Source organism: Hypomesus nipponensis, chromosome 28 (genome assembly GCF_054491055.1).
Source record: "Hypomesus nipponensis isolate SF chromosome 28, ASM5449105v1, whole genome shotgun sequence".
In the NCBI taxonomy this organism is placed as follows: Eukaryota; Metazoa; Chordata; class Actinopteri; order Osmeriformes; family Osmeridae; genus Hypomesus; species Hypomesus nipponensis.
This window is the reverse complement of record NC_140388.1, coordinates 8,031,775-8,059,104: the sequence shown is the minus strand read 5'-3', so window position 1 is coordinate 8,059,104 and position 27,330 is coordinate 8,031,775. Positions and strand designations below refer to the sequence as shown.

Genomic DNA, 27,330 nt, shown 5'->3' with positions numbered 1-27,330 from the left:
AACAAGCTTTCAGCAGGACAGTACCTTGTGAACTCCCACTTCTCACGTAATAGACTGGAGCTGTAATGGGGCGTTTATTTTAAAGTTTTTTTTTTTTTACAATTAACTAAGTTCTGTCAAGACATTCACGTCTTGATTTAACCATTTATTGCAATGAAATTAGGTTTGTCTGGCAGTATGGTTATATCTGAGGGGGACCTCCTGACCTTAGAGCATAGCTTGTATACAAGGACATACAATAACAAGGCAGTATAGGATATGAGATCCACTGGTGGACAGGAATCGTTTAAAACTTAAAGTGGACTTTTTTAACAAGCAAGTCAAAAGGCTTCACAGAGCATTGACAACATTGTACTGACGATACATAAGACATTATGGATGAGCTGGGGATGGTGGAAGGTGGCAGCAATTGCACAATCTACAGGTAAGTCTCACACACCATAAGGTATCATAAGGTATGATGTGTGAATGTGTGTCTGGGTCTTTGAGTGCACACGGTATTTAAGTCTCCAAGGTATTTAAGGGGAAGGCCTGGAACTTAAATGATCACACCTGCAGTTGATTGCGTGAATGACAACAGCTGATGATGTAACGCACTGCTCGAGTGCCCCAGTTTATAGATCGCTTTCCTGGCTCGCTAAAGACCGTCAGACATTGTATCTTCTGTGCAGCCGGAGCATCGATGGGAGATTTACAAATGTGTGGCACATCCACTCCTTTGTGGACAATCAGTCACCCCATACTCTCCACTCAGATGGCTCCAGGAATCAATTCTCTAAAACTGGGCCTCCCTGATAATGTCTTGAATTCATATGAGTCAGCTCAATTGCATATGCTGTGTAGGTTTATAAACCACCTACAGCTTAGTTGGCTGACACATGTTGTGGCCAATCAAATCCATTCTCTGTACCAAGTTTATTGCTGCACTTTTAATTCAGGTACAGATTATTAAGATCTGCATGGGAATCGGGTTTGGACAAAGTAGATAACGCTGTGTTTTCAAATGCGAACACTGAGTTAAAATAAAAGTTCTGCACTGTTGACATAGAACGTGGTATTATTACCTGGGTGTATGCCCAATAAGCCAGATGAGAAGACAAAGATAATTAGGGTCATTAATTATTTTATGGTGATGGATTGCTGAGAATGGTCACCTTAAAGGCCGTGTCAGTTATATACCACACACTGATACTAATGCTGATGTGTTCAGCCTGTGCTGCTGTAAATGTGCTGTAAATCATGAGTTAGTTTGTATGTAACAAAATAAAGAATATTGTAATTTTATTCGATGCCAAAAAGCAGAAAACAATGTGAGTAAGACGCACAGTGTTTTATTTGCTCGTTACCTGACCAAATACGTCTGAGAGCATGGACTTGTAAATGCATTACTTTCTGGAAGACTGATTCAATTATTCTAGGAGGGACAAGCTGGGAGCAGAAAATCATCCACTTAATGCTTCTGGGAACATTTTTCTGATTACCTCAACAAGTCCAAAACTAATTGCCAATGTACCAAATTGCTGACCTGAAACCCACTATGAAAAGTATGGTCCACTCATGAAAATAGAAAAGAAACACAGTTGCATTGACAGAAGTTTTAAAGCTTCTCTTACCTAAATTAACTTTTGATTCAGATAAAGTATATGGTCCAGTTTTAGCCTTAGCCTGATTGATTTGACGGTGGTATTGGTAGGATTATGGTAATATCAGTGCCTTGGAATGTACCAAAATGCAAAGAGGAAAACAGCAGATTTAGGCCTACTGGGCAGTAGCATCTGCGTGTGTGTAACCACAAATATTTCCTAATCCCTAACATATAAACTCAACATTCAGTTGAATTACACGGTTCAACTTGCCAACAACAACTTGCAATCTGGCATAACCTCAACCGCAGAAGAAACATAAATATTTTAGATTCACAGTCGGTTCTGGCCTGGGGGTGTAGTCAGGTCAGTTAATCCATTTGGCATTTCCCATCCTACTCTACACGTCATTCTTATCCAGAAGTAAGGATCCTTTATATTACATACCATACCACATATTTACCACAAATGGATAAAATAGCGTTTGAAATTGAACATGTAGAATTGAATTCGAGAAATTTTATGTATTAATGACACGAACACTGTTTAAACGCAATTTAATAGACTAGCAATGCAACACCAGCTAATCGGGCTTTTGTTATGGCTAGCTCAAGCTACACGTGTATTGAAGGTTTTAATTCAACATTTCTCAATTCTGCCTTTTTGTTCTCTATGTAATATAATATGAATACAACTTCTTTTGAAACTGTCACATCTTATTTTGTGAACCGAAAGTATGATCGATCATTTAGCCAAACTACTAGGCCATCCGCGCACCCCATGCTCCGAGTGAATGTTGTGTTGATATTATGTGCGCGCGTGTGTGCGTGGCACCAATTGCTATCACGGTTGATTGGTCGCGCGCATATCATCAGTTCAACACAATATTCAATCAGTGCATGGATGATGTGTGCGTGGTCGAGCTGCATGGCGAGAAGTTCATATTATTCTGTCTTGCACTAATTTACTCAAAAGAAAAATCGTCTTCCCTCGTTCGTAAAGGACACATACATTTTTCTCAATTGTCTGGGCGAGAGCCTGAGTCTGAGAAGTTGGAAAAAAGTTAGTTGTTTTAATAGATAATTTTGGACGTTGATGAGCCAGTTAAAGCATTCCACTGCACCAAAAGAAAACCGTCGAAAAAAGGTTTGGTGTGCCATTTTTAATGCTACGGCGTTTTTTTGTTTTTGTTTGAATTAGCATTAAACCGTACAGTAGCTAGCGAGTTGGTTGGATTTTCTTCATTGCATGTGCTTCTAAATAGATGCTAGCTACTGTAGCACCTGTCAGCAAGTACATTTTCCAGTATCGTTGGTGTGGGGTTCTTTTTCACAACTAGCTAAATAGTCAAGCTGCATCTGTAGCACATAGTTAATAAAGATGGGACTTATTATGTCAATAATGATTGTTAATCAGTAACTGAATTATAAAAATTGCCCACAAGACCAGCTAATTGGCTTGTTGGAACAATATCTATGTCCCCGTGACTTGGCCAACTAGCTTCGCGCTTTGTTGTCCTTGCAATGATGGAAGGTCATTGCCGTCGCAATTAAGTCAGTTTGTGACTCATTAGTTGTTCATTAATTTGCCATGCTGTGTGTGCATATGGTTTGAAATGTCTTAATTTGCTTTCCACAGACATTACACTTCAACTTGGTGTTATGGATCCAAATAAGCCTCAGTTCCCAGGCCTCCCTGGTGCGAGCCGCATGCCTTGGCTGCAGCCTCAGGGGCGGGGGCTACCGACCGAGGACCCCGCCGTAGGAAGAGCCAGAGGCCTCTTGTTCCAGTCACAGCCACCTGTTGTAGGGAGAGCCAGGGGTTTCACCACCCTGGGTGATACACCACCAATGCTGTATGGAAGAGGAGCGTCTCTCCCTATGGCTGAGCCTGCTGTTGGTTTCGCCAGGGGGTTGCTAACGCCATCGGATGAGGGAGGACTTGGTCGCGCCAGAGGGTTCCTACTTTCTGCTGCTATACCAACAGTAGGAGTTGCTCGAGGGGCACCTCTTCATGGTCCGGAGGCTCCCCCTTTGCAAGCCCCCCCAGGTCAAACCGTCACGCAAGATGTGTCGGAAGAGATGCCAAGTCTGCAAGTTGAGGAGGAGGTAGTGAAGGTGAGTGATGTTTATGGTCTGTGGTTGATGATACTGACTGTACAGTCCTTTTTTAAGCAAATATGTGACAATGTAATATTGGTACAGGTTCAGATGCCAACCACAGGCCTCGGTTCAACTCTGGTGTCCATGTTCCGGGACATAGGCATAGATCCGTGTAAGACGTCATGGGGCAGGGGAGTTCCCCCACTGGGTAAGTATTTAAAAGACTTGAGATGTTAGAAATGTAAGTCTTCTGAGTTCATGCTGGGAAGTGGTTACTTTGATCTTTTCCTTCAACGGAGTGAAAGTTACACAGAGTGCTGTTGAGTGTTTGGGATGTGGATTATACAGAACATTGGATGAAAGTGAAAAAATGTAAGCACTTCTGACTGGTTTTAATGGAACAAACCATCCCTGAGAGTTGGTATGCAATAGATTTGCCCTCACAGCTTGTCTCCCAAGTGCAAACCATCAACATTTTAAGATGGAATCAAATAGTTATTGATGCTTTTAAAAGATTCAAAGAAGGAGTGCTCTCTGATGTGTGACTGTAAGATATAACATTCATGTGCTGAAACCCAGTGGTGTGATCCCCTCTGGGGTATTTGGTGCAGGGAGAGGTGCCGTCGAGTTCAAACAGGCAGTCCCCGAATGTGTGGTCGCAGGCCCAGGGGGAGATGGACCACTTGAGGAGGCGATGGGGAGAGGCAGCAGGTATGAGGCTGGTAGACCACAACATGGCTGTGCAGCTATAGTCTCTCCAAATGTCAGGACGGGACCAAACTGCTTCGGTCCTCAGAAGCATGGCAGTAATGGATGTTGTGGAGTGCATCATTCATACAGAGTACATTATGAGCCTTTTCCTATACATCCCTTACATGACTTTTATCCTTTTTGAATGATGTCTTTCTGACCTACATCTATGGTTTGAGGCCAGTGGGGATGGAGTCATGCTTTCATTGTTACTATTTCATTTTCATGAAATGTATGAGAGGATGTCGTAGACCTATCAATTGCATGTACAATTCCTGGATATTTTCTCTTTCGAAATGCAAAACCACATATTGTGATTACTGCTGTGTACTCGTAAATCAAAGTTATAGAAAATAAATGTCAAGTTAGATAGAATGGCAAATCTGTGTGCTATAATATGATTTGTAAATAAGATCATTTAGACCAGCCTTTCAATGCTTTTAGTGGTAGGGTATATGTCTGTGGTTTTAGCCCTTGACTGCAGATGGCAGGATGTCGCAGGTTCAGATTCTCCCACAGTACTTTGAATTGGGACAAAAGCATCTAAATCAGGGGTGTCAAACCCTGGTCCTCGATGGCCGCTGTCCTGCATGTTTTAGATGTTTCCCTGCTCCAACACACCTGATTCAATTAAATGGGTTGTTATAACAACCATTCATTTGAATCAGGTGAGCTTGATCAGGGAAACATGTACACAACACTGTTAGGTCTACATATATGAATGGATAAATAGTGCAATGTGTTTGTATGCAGCTTCACTGGCAGTGGTGCACAATCTAAGATGGTGGGGATTGGAAGAGCAGGAATGCTACCGATGGGTGTAGGGAGAGGACACACTGTGGCGTCTGCTCTCCCCCCTGGCCCTACCCTGCTTCCTGCCTCTCTTACGCCCCCTCCCTCCCCCCCAAAAGAGGCCCTGCAGCCCCCTGGTAGCTCACCATCCAAGGGCGAAGTAAAGATTGAGGCCAATTGGTAATAATAAGCACACAGTATAATTACATAACGTGGCTTAAGCTGTGATCTTTAAGTCAACTTATAAAAAAACAATGATTACTTAAATCCTCCTGAATCAAAACATTTTTTTTTGGGGGGGGGGTTGTGATTTTAACAAATGTTTCTCTTCTTGTAGTGCTCCACTGCATAAGGCTGGCACAAAAGGAACTCCGTTGACCTTAGGGTCCAACCACATCCCCATAGCCTGCCGGAATGAGGCAGTCTATCAATACCATGTCACTTTCACGTCAGTATGGAAAAGAAAACGCATGGTTATCCTTTCTAATTCTCAATATTACAACATTAACTGTTGTAAATGTTCTTGGCTCTAAAATGCTAATGCATGGTGGGGTAGTCGAGGTAGGGGACCTTGGACACCTTGGGTGTATAAGATATGTAAATTCCTGTCACTTGAATATTCATTTTCAGACCAAATGTGGAATCCATGGGAATGCGGTTTGGCATGATGAAAGACCACCGCTCGACCACCGGGGAGGTCGTGGCGTTTGACGGCTCGATTCTCTACCTCCCTGTGCGGCTTGATGAGGTAAGTGCCATTCCCATGCATTACCCATGAGCAGCCGAGATCTGGATGGCAAAAACACCAGAGCTTTGTCCTTCAGTGGGTCAAACTGCACCTCGTTGTGTGTGTGAAGAGACGTTTGTTTCACTTGGAACAACTGGCGTCAGGTGGCTGAGCGGTTAAGGAATCGGGCTAGTAATCTGAAGGTTGCCAGTTTGATTCCTGGCCGTGTCAAAGGACGTGTCCATGGGCGAGGCACTTCAGCCTACTTGCCTCAGAGGGAATGTCCCTGTACTTACTGTAAGTCGCTCTGGATAAGAGCGTCTGCTAAATGACTAAAATGTAAATGTGTCAACCAGTGTGGAGAATAACGGCGTCCTGTCAACCGTTCCCCACCAGGTGGTTAACCTGAAGAGTGAGAGAAGGACCGACAACCAGGAGATTGCGATCAAAATCCAGATGACTAAGATTTTGCCGCCCAGCTCAGATCTCTGCATCCCTTTTTATAACGTGGTGCTGAGGAGGTAGGTCGGGGAGGGATGCATAATAGCTCGGTAGTAGAGCATTTGTCTGCAAATTAGGAGGTTTCAGGTTCAACTCCACCCCACCCCCCCCCAGCCCTAGATGTCGCTTTATATGAAAGCTTCTGCTAAATGAACACTGAATACAGCGTGGCCACCTCATTAATCAACGTCTAACCTCACAGCAGTCCGAGAAATTCAGAAGCTGGTCTGAGAAATTCAGAAGCTGGTCTGAGAAATAAGGGAACTAGGGTCTATTCTCTGCGGGAAAGCTGTGTTGAGAACAACCATGTTGTCTTTAATTAGCTAATCTTTCTCCTCTTTGTTCGCCACGAGGAGTCATATTCAATGTGTTCGCTAAATAGCTTCAAGCTAAAACAGGCTCCCTTGAGAGAGGCCTCTACTGTTTTGTACAAAGCCAGACTTCTTTTGAAATGGTTTACTTCCTCTAAATCCTAAAAGCCCTTCACTGAAGAACTAATTATCCTTATCAAATATGTAACCTTTTCCAAAAACAGATTTGATTTCTGTTCCAAAATGTTCAATTAGGGTTACAAGCGAGACTTTTATCTCCCCTCCCTCTCCCTTGTGTTTTGTCAAGGGTAATGAAGATACTGGGACTGAAGTTAGTCGGCCGGAATCATTACGATCCAGAAAGCGCAGTCATTCTAGGAAAACATCGGTGAGTACTTGATTTGGATTTCTCCTTTTACCCCCCTCAGAGAGAAGGTCTCTGCTTTTGTAATGTCCATGAGACTGATGTGCTCACTCCGGTGTGTCTCTGCTCTCCCAGCCTGCAGGTGTGGCCGGGGTACTCCTCGTGCATCAAGCACACAGACGGAGGGCTGTATCTATCCGTGGACGTGTCGCACAAAGTCCTGAGGAACGACTCCGTCCTCGATGTCATGTACGATGCACTCTATTCATACGGATGTCGTGGCAGCTCTGTGGATAGCTACTTCAGAAATTTCGCATCTCAGTGATTCTGCACTGTGGATCTTATTCATGATGCAACTCTGTTTTTTTTTTTTTTTCCTGGAGTGCTTTTGTTGTGACGGCCATCACTACGGCTTAGATATACGTGTTGTATGTACATTGCAACATTGAATAAGCACTGTGTCTGTACCAAGTTTCCCAGATATTTCAAGATGGCTTATTCACTGGCATCCATAATTGAACACTCAACAGAATATGCTCCCACAAAGAGTACTGGTTTAGAAACGCACCCACCACTTTGAAACCACTTCGAGAGCATGTAGCCAGCCTGAAAAGTGAATGAAAGGCCGTTGAGGGTGACTTGTTAGGCTGCTGGGAGAAGGACTTGGAAGGTGTGAAGAGATGACCTTTTGGCTTTTCGCAGGAACGTGATCTACCAGCAGAGCCGAGAGAGCTTTCAGGACGAGTGCACCAAGGAGTTGATCGGCAGCATCATCATCACCCGTTACAACAACCGCACGTACCGCATCGATGACATCGAGTGGAGCAAGTCCCCCAAGGACACCTTCACCATGGCTGACGGCTCTCAGACCAGCTTCATAGATTACTACAGGTAACGCTGAGGAGGGTCACCACCAACAACGACCAAGTGAGAAGTCGGGACAGTCGGGACTTTTTAGTTTCCTTTTTATTCTTTTTTTTTTTATTTTATTTTTTTTATTTCGTTTTATACGTCCTCGAGGGGTTTTAGGTCGGTTAATTCTATGCACATCTCTTGAAGCCCTCTGTGACATGGCTTGTACAAAAAAAATACAAAAAAAAATCACATAAAAAACAAAACATTAAAAGGCTACACAAATAAAATGATTTGATATACCGTAGTGTTTTCATGTAAATATTTGGATGTAATGATAATGTGAAGGTGTTTCGATACTTGTGAACAGCAAAAACTATGGCATAACCATAAAAGAGATGGACCAACCAATGCTTGTTCATCGTCCAAAAGAGAGATCCAAACCCGGTGGGAAGGTAATGTGTCACCTTTCAGAATCTATTAAGATCAAGGTTAGGATAAACAACGGCTTGGTTTGATATGTGTAGTTTTGGTTCTCTAGTCCTCGTGCATATGTCTAGGAATAGAATGCCACCTTGTGGTATGTGTAAGTATTGAAATTGGTCTCTGCTTATGTCGCTTACTAAATGCAGGAAAACCAGTGTCATATACTTTTCTTTCTGTTTTTGTTTGAGTGGTTTTTGTTTTTAAGGACTGACTACCCTTTGCCCTTACAGCAAGTCATCACAGGCGAGATCCTGCTCCTGCCTGAGCTCTCTTTCATGACGGGCATCCCTGACAAAATGAGAAAGGACTTCCGCGCCATGAAGGTAAAGTAATTGTGTGAGCAGTGAAGCGTGCTCGGCCCTGTGGGCTATTCCTAGACTTCCATCCAGACAATCCATGAAGCACAGCCATTAGAAGTAAAGTGCGGTACAATAACTGAGGATGTAAAGGGTGGGGGGGGGGGGGGGGGAGGAGAGGAAAAGAAAGAGAAAAACATTTAGTGAGCAAAGAGGGTTGTCTGCGCTCGTAGGACCTGACGATGCACATCAACGTGAGCGCGGAGCAGCACACTCAGTCTCTGAAGCAGCTCCTGAAGAACATCACCAGCAGCCCCGAGGCCTTGACCGAGCTGGCTCGCTGGGGCCTGGACATTGGCATGGACATCATGGTGGTAGGGCCTTGTCCCTGCACACACACACGCAAAAACTACGTATATGTATCTTATCTCCACATCTAAACACTTACTGTACCTGTATCTAATCCTACTCGACCGACCTTGGGCAATGCTGAACAGTTGCCAATAACAAAAGGGGGAATGGGAGTTCTTTTAATTTCATTATTTTATTAATTTTGCATTGTCACTAAGTAGAAACCTTGTGGAGTTCCGTTTACAGACTGTTAATTAGTTTGAGAGTAGATTTTACTAGAAGTAATCAAGAAATATTTTGCTGTAATGAAAAGGCAAGTCCAAACAGAATAGGAAAAAATAGTTTTCTCCCCCCTCAAGGTTAAAGGACGGGTGTGTACGCTCGGCTTTGATTTTACAAGCACTCAAGACCAATTTGCCATTTGTGGGTCGTCATGCATATGGGCCTTGGTCTTGGTTTCTTTTGTGCTTGTCCTTTTGTTCCAGACCCAGGGAAGGAGTCTGCCCCTGGAGACCATCTGTCTAAAGTCTGCGTCCTTCGTCACCGGCGCTGATGTCAACTGGTCCAGAGAGGTTGTCAGGGATGCTTCCATCAGCTGTGTAAGTCTGGAGGGGGGGGGGGGGGGTGAGGGGGGGTGGAACTACAGCACTCCCACCTCTGGCGAAGAGTGCGCCATGCTGGTGCTGCAGTGTAGGATGAGTTTGTTAAGGATGGTAGGGACATTGGTAAATGATACTTTGGAGGGGAGGGGGAGAAGACTGCCCAAGGCACCTTTTGTCACTCTGTGTCGTTGTTGGAAGCGTATGTGTTTGATGTCTCGCTGAGCGGTCGTTTACAGCTGTAAGCGAGGACGCGGTTCTTGTCTTTTCTGGTCTGATCACAATTGGAGTTGCTACCCCTCGGGGCCCTGTCAAGGACACCTGCGGCGGTGTCTGTTCTCAACCTCCCAACTAGTCCGATGTCTCTCCCACCACTACTTCCTCTCACTCACCGTTTTAACTCGCAGATCCCCATGAACTGCTGGGCCATCTTCTTCCCCCGGCGCTGTGCTGAGCAGGTGGAGGAGCTGGTGGCCACCTTCGGTAAGGTGGCTGGCCCCATGGGCGTCCGTCTGAACCGGCCCGTCCGTGTGGAGCTCAGGGATGACCGCACCGAGACCTACGTCAAGAGCATCCACTCCCAGCTCACCAGCGAGGTAAACACCCTTGTTTTGTTGTTTTGGGCCTGTTACTTTGAAGGTCAAAGAAGGTCCCCCAAAGTGTTGAGAATAAATGTAAAAAATATATATTTTTTTTCTTCACTTGGTTGAATTAGTAAAGCCCTGTGCTTGTTTTTGGTGTTTTTTCCAGCCCAGTTTGCAGATGGTAGTGTGCATCATCACAGGCAACAGAGACGACCTTTACAGTGCTATCAAGAAGCTCTGCTGTGCCCAGAGTCCTGTCCCCTCTCAGGTTTGTTTCCTGTGGCGTAAAAAGAACCCACCTCAAACTTGAACCTAAAAAAAATCTACAACTAATGTCTAACCAATGAGAAGGGCCTTTCTGAGAATGGCAAGACAGTGGCAGAACGTGTAGGGATGTCAAAACCGACCAATGGGTTACTAATCAGGTGGATGTGACTTGTAGTCGGGTTGCCGATGGTTACTGTTATAACTGATGGCTCCTGGCACATCTCTTACAAAGGTCATCAACGCCCGGACCATCTCTCAACCCCAAAAGCTGAGGAGCATCGCCCAGAAGATCATGCTGCAGATGAACTGCAAACTGGGAGGAGAGCTGTGGACCGTGAATGTCCCTCTCGTGAGTCCTCCTCTCTGCTCGATCCGGAAGGTACTGCCTTTAGGGTGTTCGTAGAGCTGAGAGATGACTCTGCATCATCCTGACAGAAACACCTGATGGTGATTGGAGTTGATGTTCACCACGACGCCAGCAGAAAACACCAGTCTGTCATGGGATTCGTTGCCAGTCTGAACAGGTAGTCAGCCAGACACGTACAGCTTGTATGCACTGCATCCCATATTGGCCTAGAAGGTTCTGGGCACACTGCCTTCCCCTAAATTAAATATGTTGAGGCTGAGACAGGGACTTCTCACTATATTGCCAGGAATCTCAGTTTGTATGCGTTCCCATGATGGTTTACACAAAGGCTCATGGGTAATCAATCGGCATGTGTGTGTGTGTCCCAACAGTCTCTTGACTCGATGGTATTCAAGAGTGACCTTTCAGATGCCTCATGAGGAAATCATCAACGGTTTCCGCGTGTGTCTGCTGGCGGCTCTGCAGAAGTATTATGAGGTAGGCAACACAGGCGCATAAATACCTCTGGTACGTCAACGACGTGTACAGTAATAATATTAAACATGTATTGGAATGTTAACGACGCACTAATACGCTTCACTTCCCCCCCACCCCCCACCCCCCAGGCGAACCACAGCTTCCCAGAGAAGATTGTCGTGTACCGTGACGGGGTGTCGGACGGCCAGCTCAAGATGGTGGAGCTGTACGAGGTCCCACAGCTACTCAAATGCTTCGAGGCGTTGCCCAACTACGAGCCCAAGCTGACCTTCGTCGTGGTCCAGAAGCGCATCAGCACCACCCTGTACTCGTGCAGCGGTGACCGCTTCGGCACCTCTCTGCCCGGCACGGTGCTGGACCACACGGTCACCAACAGGGAATGGTGAGTGGAGGGGTCATGACACGAAAAAAAGGTCTGTAGTAATGACTGCGTTGGAAAGCTGCAACCAGTGACCAGAGGCCTTGTTCAATAAAAGGAACAAATACCGTTTTCATTTGGCAGGCTCTGAGCCAAAATGCCATACAGCTGGGATTCCAACTTGTGACCTCTTATCTGCAGAACAGTGCTCTTCTACTGAGCTTAACCCTAACGAGTTTCATCCAAAGCAGCGTATAGAAGGTGTGGGGCTATATACCCATGTAGGCAATTTAGGCCTCCTCATCCACTCATGTTTTCCTCCCCAGGGTGGATTTCTACCTGATGGCTCATCAAGTCCGGCAGGGCTGCGGTCTTCCAACACACTACATTTCTGTGTACAACTCAGCAAAACTCACTCCAGACCACATGCAAAGGTGATGTCAAAAGATGTGTCATAGAGGGGTCTCTAACCCTGTACATGGAGAGCTTGCCTGTTTTTGCTCCCACCACAGTTATTTGACCAGATTAGTTACCTCATCAACCAGCTAATTATTAGAATTGGGTGTGCTAGATTAGTGTTGGAGGTAAAACCTTCAGGCAGGTAGCTCTCTAGGAACAGGGGATGGAGAGCCCTGCGATTGTGGAACGCTTCAAATTGGTCATTGTTGATGGGTGAGTGGCTGGGGGGGGGAAAGAATGTTCCTGTACTTACTGTAAGTCGCTCTGGATAAGAGCGTCTGCTAAATGTAATGTAAATCTAAAACTTCTGCCCCAGGCTGACCTTCAAGATGTGCCACATGTACTGGAATTGGCCCGGGACCATCCGTGTACCAGCGCCCTGCAAATACGCGCACAAACTGGCCTTCCTGTCAGGCCAGTACCTCCACACAGAGCCAGCCATCCAGTTGGCCGACAAACTCTTCTTCCTCTAGCCAAGGAAAGTGTGAGAAGGAGAGTAACTGAGCAAGTCATATAATCCTGAGGGGCCTTAGTGGTAGAAACAAATATATTTTTCTTTTGGGTTTGTTCACTGCTATTACAATCAAACATTGCTTTTGAGATCATTACTCTGTAGTTAATCTTCAATTAGTCCAGAATCCTTTAATCCGAAATTGTATTTTTAAAGGAACCATTGACGTCAGAGGAGTTTGATTTTTGTAATGTAGTGACATTGCTGTTGCAAAAAATAAAAACGTTTTCTTATAAAAGTTATTTCTTCCTTACATGCACTTGGACATCAGAAGAAGTATGGGGACATTTGTAGTTTAATGAATATGAAATCCATGTCCTTGAAGCAAGTAAGAGTTGGACGTGAAGCGAACACGAATGACACGTTAGAAGATTTAGTGCAAACCCCGCAATCTGGCCCTAACCGGAAGTTTAGTTGGTTTACACAGGAAATGTAAGGGTGGTGTTTATTGTTGCCAGAGAGCTGCAATAATGGCGGTGTCTCGTCGCTCTTCGCAGCAACAACAGCAGAGCACCTTACAGTCTCCGCCGCGGAACAGTTCTCTTTCGCCCAGTCCTCCCGGGTCCCCACCGATGGCTTTGGTGACGGCAATTGTTGTGCCACCAGACAGTGAGCGTGAATGCAGCGGTGGAACTGGGATGGAGATGCCTCTGGCCTCACCAGATATTCCGACCCCGGCCCTGGGTGGGAGCAGCGCAAGCTCGACCACAACAACCTCGGGTGGGGGTAGCAGTGTCTCGAGCCCCGGTTCTGTTGGCACGAGCCCCGGTGACGGTGTCAGTGGGATCGGGGGAGCTTTCCGGGAGTTATTTGAGGCCTGTCGGAATGGAGATGTATCACGGGTGAAGAGGCTTGTCGATTCTGTAAACGTGAATGCGAAGGACATGGCCGGGCGAAAATCGACTCCACTACATTTCGCTGCAGGTTAGCAACCAGTTAGCTACAAGCTAGCTATGCTAGTCTAGCTAACTATAGCTAGGTTTTCAGCTTGTTTTAGATATTAACGTCAACAGGGATATAGTGTGCATAGTTAAACACCGTTGCACTATCACATTCCCTAATTGACATCCTATAGTTAATGCTAACGGGCAATGGATAATCCGCAATATTGTTTGTTATTCGACAGTTCGCTTGCTTGTCAGCTGCTGACCACTCCACTTTCGCAGCGCAGGCCTGTCTCTCCCCCCTCCCATCTACATCGTAATCAACATTAGTCCCTTAATTAGTCATTGTCACTTTCAATTAATACGTTCAAAACGACATATATACGTTTTAAATAAAATAATAGCGATTACATCATTTTACAAAAAAACGTAGTTCTAAATACACTGCTTAATTAATTAGCTAATATTCATACTTATGCTAAACTACTCCTGTAAATATGGACAGCTTACATTAAGTAAATAAAATCCTATTTTTGAATGGCAAAGGAAAAAAAAAGTACTGCCTAAGTGAAAATCACTTATGTTCTCTGAATGCATTCAATAAGTACACTCAATTAAATGTATTGAACCTTCCAGGTTTTGGCAGAAAAGATGTGGTGGAGCATCTTTTACAGACAGGTGCCAATGTGCACGCTCGAGATGACGGTGGTCTTATCCCCCTCCACAATGCGTGTTCCTTCGGCCATGCTGAAGTAGTCAGTCTCCTCCTGTGCCAAGGTGCGGACCCCAACGCACGTGACAACTGGAACTACACACCCCTGCACGAGGCTGCCATAAAGGGCAAGATCGACGTGTGCATCGGTAAAGTCCCATTTGTCGTTGGTATAGTCATCTCGTACCACTTAGTCTAATGCGTTTGTGTTTTCCTTTATCGATGTTAAGTCTTTCCCCTCGTGCAGTTTGAAACTCTGAATCGTTCTGTTTATTAATTCACACAGTGTTGCTCCAACATGGAGCGGATGCCAATATCCGCAATACTGATGGCAAGTCTGCTCTGGATCTGGCAGACCCCTCTGCCAAGGCTGTTCTTACCGGTGGGACTATGTTCATTGCTTCATTTCAGTGGTGTCTCAGCATGTGTGCTAATGTGTGTCTGTAGCCTTGTGTATCTTGAGGCTTCTAACCTGATTGTTTGTTTGGTCTCAGGCGAATACAAGAAGGATGAACTTCTGGAAGCAGCGAGGTGAGCACTGGAATGTTCCACATCAGTTTCTTTTTTTTGTCACTATTGAAATGCACTTCTTCAAATACTTCCAAAAGTGTCCCATTTGGCAATAATAATGTATTCAGCGAGCAGGTGCATTAATTCATAACTCTGTGTGCTGTTGTGTCCCCCCCCCCTGCTTTCTGGGGTCTGTTTGAAATGTCAGAAGTGGGAATGAAGAGAAACTCATGGCACTGCTGACTCCACTGAACGTTAACTGTCATGCAAGCGATGGCCGCAAGGTAAGATATCTGCCCGCAGTACATCCATACTGTTTAGTGATGCGTCATTGTGACACAGACTGGCATACTGCATTGGGTGTAAGGAAACCAGACAGAGCCTCCAAAAAACACCTGAAAGGAAGTTTGACGCATGTCTAAGTTAACAAAGTCACTTTCTTGGTTTAGGATTAAAGACACCATCAGTTGGTAGCTGGAATTAGTTTATGTTGTACTTATTAAGAGGATTTGTGCTGTTGGATGGATTAAGCAAGGGCGGCTTTAATGTGGACTCCTATTTGCATTAGCCTTACATTTAATGAGCTCAGGCATAAACAAGTCTCCTGGTGAGATATTTCTCTAAACATTCACATCTGTCTAAACGGCTTTCAGGCTGAGTTCATATTTAACACGCCTCAAATGCTTTATTTTTTTCTTTATGTCCTTCTTGTTGGGGACCAATTAGTTTATTTTTAAAAAAATGTTCCCTGTGGTTAATAACATTAATTTTATGTAAGTTTTTGCTAGCTGTTTAGGAAAGTTTTGTCATAAACAAAATCGAACCTTTCTTAAGATATTCTCACAATTTAACTTTAGGACTCCATTATATTTATTTCTATTGGAGGCTCATATAATGGAAATGACAGATTATGGTTATTGCCTGTAATATGAGTTTAGTAATTGTTCTTTCTGCTACAGTGCCAGGTTTTCAGGAGTGTTTTGTGGAGAAGAGGGTGTTTTTGATTTTATTATATCAAGCATCCTCTTCTTTATCTGAGTAGAGGTGTATTATATTGTGTGCTTTCGAGCACATTCTTTTACCTGGGGCATTCTGACTTCAAATGTCAGTGTGTCAACCTATTTTCTATTTGTAATGTTTGCAGTTTATTATGATTATTATTATTCTACTTTTTTTTATTTATTTTTTATTCCTTCATCCCGTTTGCCACCCTGTTTATGTTTTTCCTTCTCATCCATTATTCATAAACGCCAGGGAATTCATCTTTCAGTTGGCAATAAACCATAGTCTCGAGGCCTGCTTTAGTATGCCATGAAGAGACCCAGTTAGCCAAGTGTTTATGCTGTGTCATTTTGCTTTATAGTTTTAACTTTTCTCATCAGCAATAGATTTCCTACTTCTTTTTTTTTGTTGTCTCTATTTTGCTGGTGAGACATGTTTGTGGTTTTGGGAAGACAACAACTAAGCCCTTTTGGCCTGGTGGCAACAGTGTAGTCCTCTCTGCCTTTGCCCATAGTTCCATGTGTCAAGTCTTCAAGGCACTGAGACCTTTTTCCATGAGGCACCACCACAGATTCTCGGTGGGATTTCTCAGTACTGTATGAGCCGGGGCAGAACGGTGGCATTCATGAAACAACGCCCTCTGTAGCATGGTGTCAAATGTAGGCCACTTACGATGGTGTAACCAATGTGTTTCCTCTTGCTATGAAAATATGTTACCCGTTTGTAATTTTTTGTTTCGTTTTTGTTTTCTGTGTGAATCTGGCAACTTTGTCGATCAGTCAACATCCCAAAAAATGCTGGTAAGTTTCTTTTGTATAACGGCCACCTGATTGATGCACTGTTTCATTTTTTTTCTTTTTTTTTTCTTCTTTAATCCATGTTTTATTTGCCCAATAAGATGGCTATCACTTGTAATTGTGCATCATTGGACCTGGGTGTACTGGTCACTTTCATATACCCCACCCAATGTGTGTGTGTGTGTGTGTGTTTGTGAGAGCGAGAGAGTAGGGTGTGTGTGTGTGTGTGTGTGAGTATAGTGTGGGACCTGGGTTAAAGCTGAAGCTACCGCCCTACTTTTAGATTGGGAAGGCAACTAATATCTCCACTGCTAGCCTTCTGCCTCCCTTTACTCTGCTCCCTTTCTAACTCCCTCACACCCACCTCATCCACCCACCCCACCTACCTCACCCACCACCGCCACCCGCTCCTCAGCAGGTGTCCCTGTCTGTCGTCTGACTGATCTCTTCGGTGGGGATCACCTGTGCATGCCTGTAAAGCCCCTGCACTCGCATTTCGTCACTTCAGTTCTCGTGTATGTTTGTGATTTGTGTGTCCTCTCGTCACCACTAAAACAAACGAGTATCATGCATCCGTGTCAAAAATGGGGAGGGGGGATCTCACTGCTTGATTTTGATGCTGTGCTGTCACATTGGTTTGTGTTCATGGACCAACCTTCCTGTGATTGATTGCCCTTTTCATCAAACGCCTGAATGATGCCATCCGAATATGGCCCTCCTCTGATTTGTCCTCTCCAGGCTATGCTGTAACGACCCTCACCATGTCTTCTGTTTTGCCTTGATGTCGGTTTCACGAGTGCATGAATAGCCCTGTTTTCTTTCCATTTAGCGTGCGTTCCACACATCAGCTAGACCCCCCCCCCCCCCCCAAGTAGGCAATTTTAACCTGTGTCCTAGCTTGGCTATACTAACAGTGTTCTGTTTGGCTGCTGTGTGCACCATGTGATTTGAATTGGCCTGTGCCAACACGCACAAACACACCATGTCTATAGCACAACACAAATTATCCCTGACAATTTGTTGGAAGATGGGATCCACAGGCTAGTTAAAACGACAATCACCATGACGGAAGTCACTGACTTCAAGACTTCTACCTGAAGTCATGTGATTTTCAACCTTTCACTGTAAAAGGACACCAATCTGTCCTGTTTTTTTCTCTCACACCTAGACAAGCTAGCATTAGTCCTGGTATACGAGCGACCCCGACACGCTACTACAGCAGTTCACCCGTACAGGAAGTTGACCCCGTCAGTAAACTCACTGCTGGATCAGCCCAGTGTTGTCGTCTTGCACCCACCCATCCACCCCTCCACCACCCCCTCTCGCAGGCCGTAGCCACCCCCTCTGATCGTAATCGGGCCTGCGCGTGCGCCTCTCTGAGGCAGGGTTTCCCCAGCGCCGCTGTTAGCGCCTTAACGCCTGCTCCTCTCTCCCCAGTCCACCCCACTGCACCTGGCGGCCGGCTACAACCGCGTCCGCATCGTCCAGCTCCTGCTGCAGCACGGCGCAGACGTCCACGCCAAGGACAAAGGGTAACCCTCTCATCACACGCTCCCGGCTGGTTCGCCACACCTCTCGTCACACGCTCCCGGCTGGTTCGCCACACTCACATGCTTTTGAGGATCGAATGTGACTACCCTGATATGGAATAGAGATGGTTATTCTGGCCAAACTGATCTGTGGTTGGTTCATAACGGCTACGGATGCCTGACAATGAATGGTGTTGGATGCTGAATTGATGTTTTGATTGCAGGGGTCTGGTCCCTCTCCACAACGCCTGCTCCTACGGCCACTTTGAGGTCACGGAGCTCCTCCTCAAGGTGAGAGACTGTCCTCCCCGGCATGTCACCCGCCGGTCCCCTGTGGACCCGTGTGTTCAGGACGTCGTCGAGAGTTACTAACCTGCCTCATGACCCCCCTCCAGCACGGCGCGTGCGTAAACGCCATGGACCTGTGGCAGTTCACGCCCCTCCACGAGGCCGCGTCCAAGAACCGAGTGGAGGTCTGCTCCCTGCTGCTCAGTCACATGGCCGACCCCACCCTGCTCAACTGCCACAGCAAGAGCGCCGTGGACATGGCCCCTACCCCGGAGCTCAAAGAGAGGCTCACCTGTGAGTAGAGCCGCCGACCGAGACTCATTTACCGGAGAACCGCAAACGTTGCAGGGGGACCTGAGCATAATCCCATCTCCCCTCCCGTGCAAAATGAGACTGGCAAGGATCCGACACACTCCTACGCACTCGTTGTCATCTGAAGCTCTAACAAGCTGTTGGTGCTCATTGTCTCTCTCTCTGTCTCTCTCTCGCGACACTTAGATGAGTTCAAAGGTCACTCGCTGCTTCAGGCGGCCCGCGAGGCCGACATGGCCAAGGTGAAGAAGACTCTGGCTCTGGAGATCATCAGCTTCAAACACCCCCAGACCAATGAGACGGCCCTGGTAGGAACCTCTCTCTCGCCCTGCACACTGACGGCTCTGTTCCTGAAACTTCTTCACCCCCGACAGCTGAAACCCAACTGAATAAGACCCTGCTCAGACCCTAGCATATAACTATTTCATCCTGTCAAGGATGAAATAATAAAGCATTAAAAAATGACAGAGTTCCATCGTAAAAATGTGTGTCGTGCTCGATCGTAAAAAAAATAGTAGTGCTTGACAGTAAAAATATGAAAGTGCTTCTCTCGCTCTGTCAATATTAAAGGGCCCCTCTCAAAGTCCACCTGCTAAACCATCAGTGTGAATGAAATTGACGTGGCAGCCTAGTATCTTCCCCAATGCGGAGTGAGGGATAGCAGGCTCGCCGTGACTGTTGTGGTGTCCCTGTGTTGCAGCACTGCGCCGTGGCCTCGCCTCACCCCAAACGGAAGCAGGTGACAGAGCTGCTGCTGCGTAAAGGTGCCAACATCAACGAGAAGAACAAGGAGTAAGTAGCACTGCCCAGGATCCGCTCACCGGCTGTGGAGCCAGAAAGACCGGGTGCTGACGTTAGCCGTCTCTTGCTCTCCCTCTCTCGCCTCCTCTCTCCTTGTTCTCTCCCTGTCTCTCTCTCTTTCTCTCTAGCTTCATGACAGCCCTGCACGTGGCAGCGGAGAGAGCACACAACGACGTCCTGGAGGTCCTGCAGAAGCACGGTGCCAAGGTACACCTGGCCTCCCTGCTTGTAGTCCTTCCTGGCCTCCCTCTGGCCTCCCTGCTTGTAGTTCCTACCACCAAAACCCTGGGTATCATGCTGTCTGTTCTCCTAGTCACATTTCCCATGGTGTGTGTGTGTGTGTCTGTCTGTGTGGTGGGGCGTCTCCAGGTGAACGCTGTGGACACACTGGGCCAGACGGCCCTCCACAGGGCGGCGCTGGCGGGCCACATCCAGACCTGCCGCCTGCTGCTCAACTCCGGGGCCGACCCATCCATCGTGTCCCTGCAGGGCTTCACCGCCTCGCAGATGGGCAACGAGGCCGTGCAGCAGATCCTCAACGGTGAGGCCACACACACACACATGGATATACACACACTTACAAAATACACCCGCACTCATACACACATACACAGATGCTCTCACACGCATACAGATACTCACACACAGATCAAGGTTTTCGGTTGTCTGTGACTTAACATCAACAGGAACCTACACTATGACTTACAAATTGTTAATGAAGCTACTGGACAGTACTATAACTTTGTGGCTGTCTTCTGGTCTACTGGTGATTTAACAGGGTTTGGTTAAAATCTCTTGAAACATTTCGTTTTTTTTTTTTTCCCTTTTCAGAAAACGTTCCGACTCGTAACTCTGACGTGGACTACCGTTTCCTGGAAGCTGCCAAAGCCGGAGATTTAGACACTGTTCAGGTAGTCCACCTGACTTTTCCTTTTAAAATCTGTGAGACCTGGCGTCGTTCCCCCTGTAACCGCTCTTGTCTCTGTGTGGCCACAGCAACTGTGCACCCCTCAGAATGTGAACTGCCGCGACCTGGAGGGCCGCCACTCCACGCCGCTACACTTTGCCGCCGGCTACAACCGCGTGGCCGTGGTGGAGTACCTGTTGCACCACGGAGCGGACGTCCACGCTAAAGACAAAGGGTACGGGACGCACGCGTCCGCCCCTCCCCCCCGTAGACCAAACATGTCTGTCTAAATACAGTTTGGGACTTTATGATTTGACATGACATTTACGTGGTGCTCTCTCACCCCCCCTCCCCCTCCCCACCCCTCGGTCGCCCCTGGCTGTCCCCCCTCCAGGGGCCTGGTGCCGCTCCACAACGCCTGCTCCTACGGACACTACGAGGTGGCGGAGCTGCTGGTCCGACACGGGGCATCGGTCAACGTGGCCGACCTGTGGAAGTTCACCCCGCTCCACGAGGCCGCCGCCAAGGGCAAATACGAGATCTGCAAGCTGCTGCTGAAGGTCGGTGGTCTCCGTCGAGCCCCTCGGCTGCGCCGCCACCAAACAACTCGTGTGTTTTTTGTTTTTTTTACTGATCTTGGGTGGGTTCTGTGTGTCCAGCATGGAGCGGACCCGACCAAGAAGAACCGGGACGGGAACATGCCCCTGGACATGGTGAAGGACGGGGACACGGACATCCAGGACCTGCTGCGGGGCGACGCCGCCCTGCTGGACGCCGCCAAGAAGGGCTGCCTGGCCCGCGTCCAGAAGCTCTGCAGCCCCGAGAACATCAACTGCAGAGACACGCAGGGGCGCAACTCCACCCCCCTGCACCTGGCAGGTAACAGCCCCCCCATCCCAAACACACACACTTCTCTACTCCATACACACACACACACACACACACTGTAGCTGTAGACAGGTGTTGGGTGTTGTGACGTGACTGATGTGGTGTTTGCCGCCTCCCTGGGCTCAGCGGGCTACAACAACCTGGAGGTGGCCGAGTATCTCCTGGAGCACGGAGCCGACGTCAACGCCCAGGACAAGGGAGGACTCATCCCCCTGCACAACGCTGCCTCCTACGGGGTAGGACACACGCACACGCCTCCCGATCAGATACCACACAGGTTGCCCACCCGTACGAAATCAAACTCGACCTCCATCTCCGCTCGCTAACGTTGCCTCCTCCTCCCCCCAGCACGTGGACATTGCGGCCCTCCTCATCAAGTACAACACGTGTGTCAACGCCACAGACAAGTGGGCCTTCACGCCTCTCCACGAGGCGGCCCAGAAGGGCCGCACCCAGCTGTGCGCCCTGCTGCTGGCCCACGGAGCCGACCCCGCCATGAAGAACCAGGAGGGGCAGACGGCTCTGGACCTGGCCACGGTGAGAGACCCCCTCCCTCCCGGACCTCACCTCCAGGCCGCACGTGCTTTTAACGACCCCGTTGATAACAGTAGCATATACATTGCTATGGCTTGGAAATTGCGTTTTGTTTTGTATTCCCGATCTGCAATCGCTTGGTGTCAGACGCGACTCAAGCTTTTAAGGACCTCTAATCACCTCCCCCCCGCCCCCCCTTCCCAGGCGGACGATATCCGGGCGCTGCTGATGGACGCCATGCCCCCGGACGCCCTGCCCAGCTGCTTCAAGCCCCAGGCCACGGTGGTCAGCGCCTCGGTCATCTCCCCGGCGTCCACACCCTCCTGCCTGTCGGCCGCCAGCAGCATCGACAACCTGGCAGGGCCTCTCAACGAGCTGGCAGCCTCGGGCGGAGCCTCGGGAGTGGCAGATGGAGCCACGGGCTCGGACAGGAAGGAGGGAGAGTGTGAGTAGCCCTGCCGGAACTTTCCGGAGCTTCTAAAAAATGACTCGTTTTTTTTGTTTTTGTGGTTAAGATCAGTAGGAAAAGGGTCCACATGTAGCAAACCTTATTCTGGAATTTTTTAGCTGATATTCACGGATATATTTTTGTACATTTGAAATTCTCAGCAAGACTTGAGTGTTCCTGACCGGTTGGCTAAATATCTTGTCTGCTCATGTCCCTGCCATCTTGTCTTTGTTTGTCCATCAGTGGTGATGCTGGACATGAACATCAGCCAGTTCCTGAAGAGCCTGGGCTTGGAGCACCTGAGGGACATCTTCGAGAGGGAACAGGTGAGTCCTGCAGCCGGGGGGGTCATCTCCCCACCGCCGCCACCATTCCCGAGGCGACGTCTCATCCGTGTCTTGTGACGTCACGCTCCTGGGAGGACTGTGGAACGGAGATGGATGTCATAGTTGAGGATCGTGTGTGTGTGTTTGCGTTGCGTCCTGCTGCTGTGTCAGATCACCCTGGACGTGCTGGCTGACATGGGTCACGAGGAGCTGAAGGAGATCGGGATCAACGCCTACGGACACCGACACAAGCTCATCAAGGGGGTGGAGAGGCTGCTGGGGGGGCAGCAAGGTGAGGAGACTCGTCAGAGGACAATGGATGCCGCTCTCGCGGCCTTAGCTCAGAAAACCCCCCCTGGAAGTTTCCGGAAAGCCTCGAGTGTCAAGGTGTTAACGCCAGATCGTTTGTCCCCTCAGGTGCCAATCCGTACCTGACATTCCACTGTGCCAACCAGGGCACGGTCCTCATCGATCTCGCCCCCGACGACAAGGAGGGCCAGTCGGTGGAAGAGGAGGTGGGTCTCCTTGCTCTATTGGAGGAGCCTCATGTATTGTCCATTCGGTTCATCACAACAACCTGACAGTTGAACATTATTGGCTCCTCTCACTCAAACTTCCTCCTTCGAATGGATGGAATGTGGAGATGTTCTAGAATTTATAGATGTTCTAGAATGGATGGACCATTACATTAGGATGTGGAGTGTTCTAGAACGGATAGGACTGTGGAACATTCCGGGACGAACGGAAGGTGTGTTCTCTCTCCCTGTGCCCTGCAGATGCAGAGCACCATCAGAGAACACAGGGACGGCGGAAACGCGGGCGGAGTGTTCAGCAGATACAACATCATCAAGGTCTGCCTCGACACTCCACTACCCAGCCACCCACCACACCACCTAGAAACGTCCTTTCGCCTGATTTACAAGTGGCCTGTCTCGCGACGTCAGCTGTAACACTGTTGTTCCCTTACCTGAACGCGTGTGCATTTGTGTCCTCAGATCCAGAAAGTGGTGAACAAGAAGCTGAGGGAACGCTACACACACCGCCAGAAGGAGATCGCAGACGAGAACCACAATCACCACAACGAGCGCATGCTCTTCCATGGTAGCTATGCTCAATATAATCAAATATGATGTATTCATTTAGCATACGCTTTTATCCAAATCAATGGGTTTAAACCCAGATCTCTTGTCCTTCAGTCCAATACTCTACCACTGAGCTTTTCCCTTTGATAGTCCTTGATAATCCTTAGCATTATGTACAATCATAACAGCATTTGACTTAAACTGTGTTTCTGTGCCTGTCTTGGGTCTAGGTTCTCCTTTCATCAACGCCATCATCCACAAAGGCTTTGACGAGCGCCACGCCTACATCGGAGGCATGTTCGGAGCGGGCATCTACTTTGCGGAGAACTCCTCCAAGAGTAACCAGTACGTCTACGGCATCGGGGGAGGCACGGGCTGTCCCACACACAAAGATCGCTCTTGCTACCTGTGCCATAGGTAAAGATATTATTATTTTTCTTACAAAGGTGGGTTTTCAGATCATGGCATAAGAGTTTTACACTTATGATTTTATGTGAAATATATATATCAATATTTTTTTTTACTATTGATTAGCTGTAGTTTGACCTTGTCTCCTGACCTGTGTCCAGGCAGATGTTGTTCTGCCGGGTGACCCTGGGGAAGTCATTCCTCCAGTTCAGCGCCATGAAGATGGCCCACGCCCCCCCCGGACACCACTCTGTGATTGGCCGTCCCAGCGTCAACGGCCTGGCCTACGCGGAGTATGTCATCTACAGGGGAGAGCAGGTGAGCGCGCAAACACGTCCCAAAGAACCACCACCACCACCCAGGATCTAACCACAACTCCCTCTTTCCATTGTGTTGTTTGTCAAGAACTGGATACGTTTGGGGAGGGAGTGTAACTGTGGTTTGGAAACATGCATACATCAGTGGGACTGATGTGACTTGGCTGGCATGGTTGGTACGCTGACATGACGTGTTATGTGTTGCTGCAGGCCTACCCAGAGTATCTCATCACCTACCAGATCCTTAAGCCAGAGAGCACAGCCCAGGCAGCTGCAGGAGCCGAGCAGAAGTCCTAGTCCTCATCCAGACCAACTATCAACAACCCCCCCCCACACACACACACACACACACACACACACACACACACACACACACACACAGTTACTGAACATGGCCCCCGTGCTCACCAGGGAGGGGGCTCTTGGTGTTTCTTGCTATTTCTCGACTTTACTGTAAATGGCTAAAAGATAACTTTTTATTTTCAATCAAGCAATTCCATTAATCTAGCCCAGTAGAAAAACCAAGGACTGGTGACATATATGAACTATACTGTGTATTATCTCTCCTACTCGTGGTGAACCGTGTCAGTTTTCTTTGCATTGGCTGCATGTACAATACGGACGCATGCACGGCCCAGTAGCGTGTCTGGGTTCTCTCTCCCAGTCTCCTGCCCTGCTGGGGGAGGGACAGCGTAGAGCCCCGCCCTGCAGGGGGAGGGGCAGCATAGAGCCCCGCCCTGCAGGGGGAGGGGCAGCGTAGAGCCCCGCCCTGCTGGGGGAGGGGCAGCGTAGAGCCCCGCCCTGCAGGGGGAGGGGCAGCGTAGAGCCCCGCCCTGCAGGGGGAGGGGCAGTGTAGAGCCCCGCCCTGCTGGGGGAGGGGCAGCGTAGAGCCCCGCCCTCTGCCCTGCAGTGTCCACATTTAAGCCGTTAACCATTCTCACCACATCATGCCTCGTTGACACAGAGAATCGCATAACAGCTGATCCCCCCCCCTCGTCCGTCCGTCTCCACACACTCTGCAGAGCGACATCTGACGTTTGTGATGATGTGTTAACAGAAAAGTCTACCATGTGGTTCAATCGACCCAATTGCATTACTGCATTACTATTTTTTAATTTCTTGGGGGTATTCCATATTGAGCAATATATCACTCAAGTCACATGAATAAGATGATATCAATCATCTACTCAAACATTCTGTAGTAAGTTGCACAAGATGATGTGATCTCCACTGACAACCCAGATGGCCATGGTCTTATTTACAGACATCCCATGTGTAAGGATTTGCACTTTTACATAGAAACTATTTAAGTTATTTGAATTGCAAATGTTATGGGAAAAAATGTTTATGTACAGGTTGTGTAAATGGATGTGTATAACTGTCTATGTTTAACAGTGTCATTTGAGTTTAATTGTAAATGAAGTCTAAATTTCTTTCTGGCCTTCTTGATTCTCTTACTTTTTTGAATAAACGTTGTCCCAGAGTTTTTTGGTCTTTTTTTTATTGATACATTAAGCTTAAAATCATAAAAATGGGAATGCAGTAAGTATTGTATCTGCTGTGTTCTTAAACCTTGTGCATAAAATGCAATCCTACTTGCATAAATGAAAACCATGCATTTGTGATTAAAGCTGTAGCAACGTAATTTCCCTCAAACACCGTAGATTGTTCACAAACCTCCAGAACTGGGAAGAAAGAAGCAGAAATTTACCATCAACCGCTAAGCTGTAAGACTTCAAGCATCACCTCGGTTGCCTGGTCTTGGAGTGGGTATTATAGGTGGGTTAGCTGGTCTCTCCACCACTATGATTGGAGGCTGTACACCAATAACAGGAGACATGTTAAAGCCACTGCCATAGTAAGGATTCATTGAGTAAGGGATATTATAGTAGCTATTCATCTGTGAGTAAGGGTCGTACATGGGGTTTGTCTGAGACAAATAGTAGTACATGGGGTTCGTTTGAGACAAAGAAGATTTTGGAGTGATCCACTTGTATTTGATCTCCTGCTGGAGAACATTCTGGAGCATGGGGACTCCAGGGTTTAGGAAGTGGTCCATCTGTGGGTCAGGGAACAGCCCTGGCTGGAAGGCAGGGGTTCCATCCTGCTGCTGCAATGCCGTCTGAGGTGGCCGGTCTAAAGAACCCGGAACCTGGGGATTTGAGTTCAAAGGTGGGAGACATGCTGGTGGATATTGTAGTTTTATTATAATCAGCTATTGCCGGGGGGTGGGGGTGGGGGGGGTTATATCATTACAATGCAACATCTGGTAAGTTATATTACCTGATTACAGTATAACGTGCTGTACAGTAGATCCATAAGGTTTTGAAATGGATATGACTATTGTGTGAAAAGTTCAACATTCCTTACCACATCACTTGGAGGTTGGATCTTCCTGTCCTCGGTTTGCTCCATCTGTACAGAAATGTCAAAAGGTTCAAAAGAGTTATAAACTGACAATACGTAACGATTAATCAGTCAGAATACAGTCAATTTGTTTTACTTCAACTTACTGGAGCTGCCAGACAAAGATAGAGAAGGCCTAGCATCGAAATGAAACTCTTCATGCTGGACTTAAATTTCATCCTGTTAGATGATTATTTCAAATCAATAAACATTTCGAAAACCTTTTTGTAACTGTCCTATGTTTTATACATAATGGCTTAAGAGCTAATTTTGCAGTCACTCTATGACACTGAACACAAAGCCCAACTTTATTAATATTTTAATTGCTGACCTACCTTAAAAATAGGTTAAAGCTCCTGCAGGATCTATTGGAACTCTGTCTCTGATCAACAAATACAAAAAGCTTTTTAATACCTTTTTATTATGCGTTCAGCCAATCACA

General features: G+C 47.4%; 2 protein-coding genes and 1 long non-coding RNA gene across 6 annotated transcripts; 2 read left to right on the top strand and 1 right to left on the bottom strand.

The window, feature by feature from the left end:
- Nucleotides 1-1,853: 1,853 nt before the first annotated feature.
- piwil2 (piwi-like RNA-mediated gene silencing 2) lies at nucleotides 1,854-12,975 on the top strand. Of its 2 annotated transcripts, none has more exons than XM_084695220.1 (23): nucleotides 1,854-2,006; nucleotides 3,222-3,700; nucleotides 3,788-3,893; nucleotides 4,297-4,396; nucleotides 5,189-5,407; nucleotides 5,565-5,675; nucleotides 5,858-5,975; nucleotides 6,351-6,475; nucleotides 7,074-7,154; nucleotides 7,266-7,379; nucleotides 7,833-8,021; nucleotides 8,353-8,437; nucleotides 8,699-8,791; nucleotides 8,998-9,138; nucleotides 9,601-9,714; nucleotides 10,122-10,310; nucleotides 10,465-10,566; nucleotides 10,798-10,914; nucleotides 11,001-11,089; nucleotides 11,304-11,409; nucleotides 11,538-11,791; nucleotides 12,094-12,201; nucleotides 12,543-12,975. In XM_084695220.1, the coding sequence occupies exons 2-23, from the start codon at nucleotides 3,245-3,247 to the stop codon at nucleotides 12,697-12,699; spliced, it is 3,174 nt and encodes a 1,057-aa protein (XP_084551346.1). In that variant the 5' UTR covers nucleotides 1,854-2,006; nucleotides 3,222-3,244; the 3' UTR covers nucleotides 12,700-12,975. The 2 variants fall into 2 exon arrangements, with proteins under 2 accessions (XP_084551346.1, XP_084551345.1); XM_084695219.1 differs by lacking the exon at nucleotides 1,854-2,006 and adding an exon at nucleotides 2,447-2,729.
- A 91-nt stretch (nucleotides 12,976-13,066) lies between these two features.
- Nucleotides 13,067-25,968, top strand: tnksb (tankyrase, TRF1-interacting ankyrin-related ADP-ribose polymerase b). Of its 3 annotated transcripts, none has more exons than XM_084695217.1 (28): nucleotides 13,067-13,661; nucleotides 14,258-14,482; nucleotides 14,620-14,715; nucleotides 14,828-14,864; nucleotides 15,052-15,127; nucleotides 16,625-16,645; nucleotides 18,080-18,174; nucleotides 18,396-18,462; nucleotides 18,567-18,753; nucleotides 18,958-19,079; nucleotides 19,472-19,563; nucleotides 19,701-19,779; nucleotides 19,942-20,113; nucleotides 20,404-20,483; nucleotides 20,569-20,714; nucleotides 20,874-21,039; nucleotides 21,139-21,358; nucleotides 21,494-21,603; nucleotides 21,716-21,904; nucleotides 22,106-22,346; nucleotides 22,593-22,675; nucleotides 22,847-22,967; nucleotides 23,093-23,190; nucleotides 23,452-23,526; nucleotides 23,671-23,776; nucleotides 23,988-24,174; nucleotides 24,327-24,483; nucleotides 24,693-25,968. In XM_084695217.1, the coding sequence occupies exons 1-28, from the start codon at nucleotides 13,208-13,210 to the stop codon at nucleotides 24,777-24,779; spliced, it is 3,789 nt and encodes a 1,262-aa protein (XP_084551343.1). In that variant the 5' UTR covers nucleotides 13,067-13,207; the 3' UTR covers nucleotides 24,780-25,968. The 3 variants fall into 3 exon arrangements, with proteins under 3 accessions (XP_084551343.1, XP_084551342.1, XP_084551344.1); XM_084695216.1 differs by having other exon boundaries at nucleotides 22,838-22,967; XM_084695218.1 differs by lacking the exon at nucleotides 16,625-16,645.
- A 51-nt stretch (nucleotides 25,969-26,019) lies between these two features.
- LOC146219860 (uncharacterized) lies at nucleotides 26,020-27,272 on the bottom strand. Its single transcript, XR_014751078.1, has 4 exons — nucleotides 27,224-27,272; nucleotides 26,996-27,068; nucleotides 26,853-26,897; nucleotides 26,020-26,634 (listed from the first exon to the last, which is right to left on the bottom strand). It is a non-coding gene; the product is annotated as an uncharacterized LOC146219860 (long non-coding RNA).
- Between the last annotated feature and the right edge of the window lie 58 nt (nucleotides 27,273-27,330).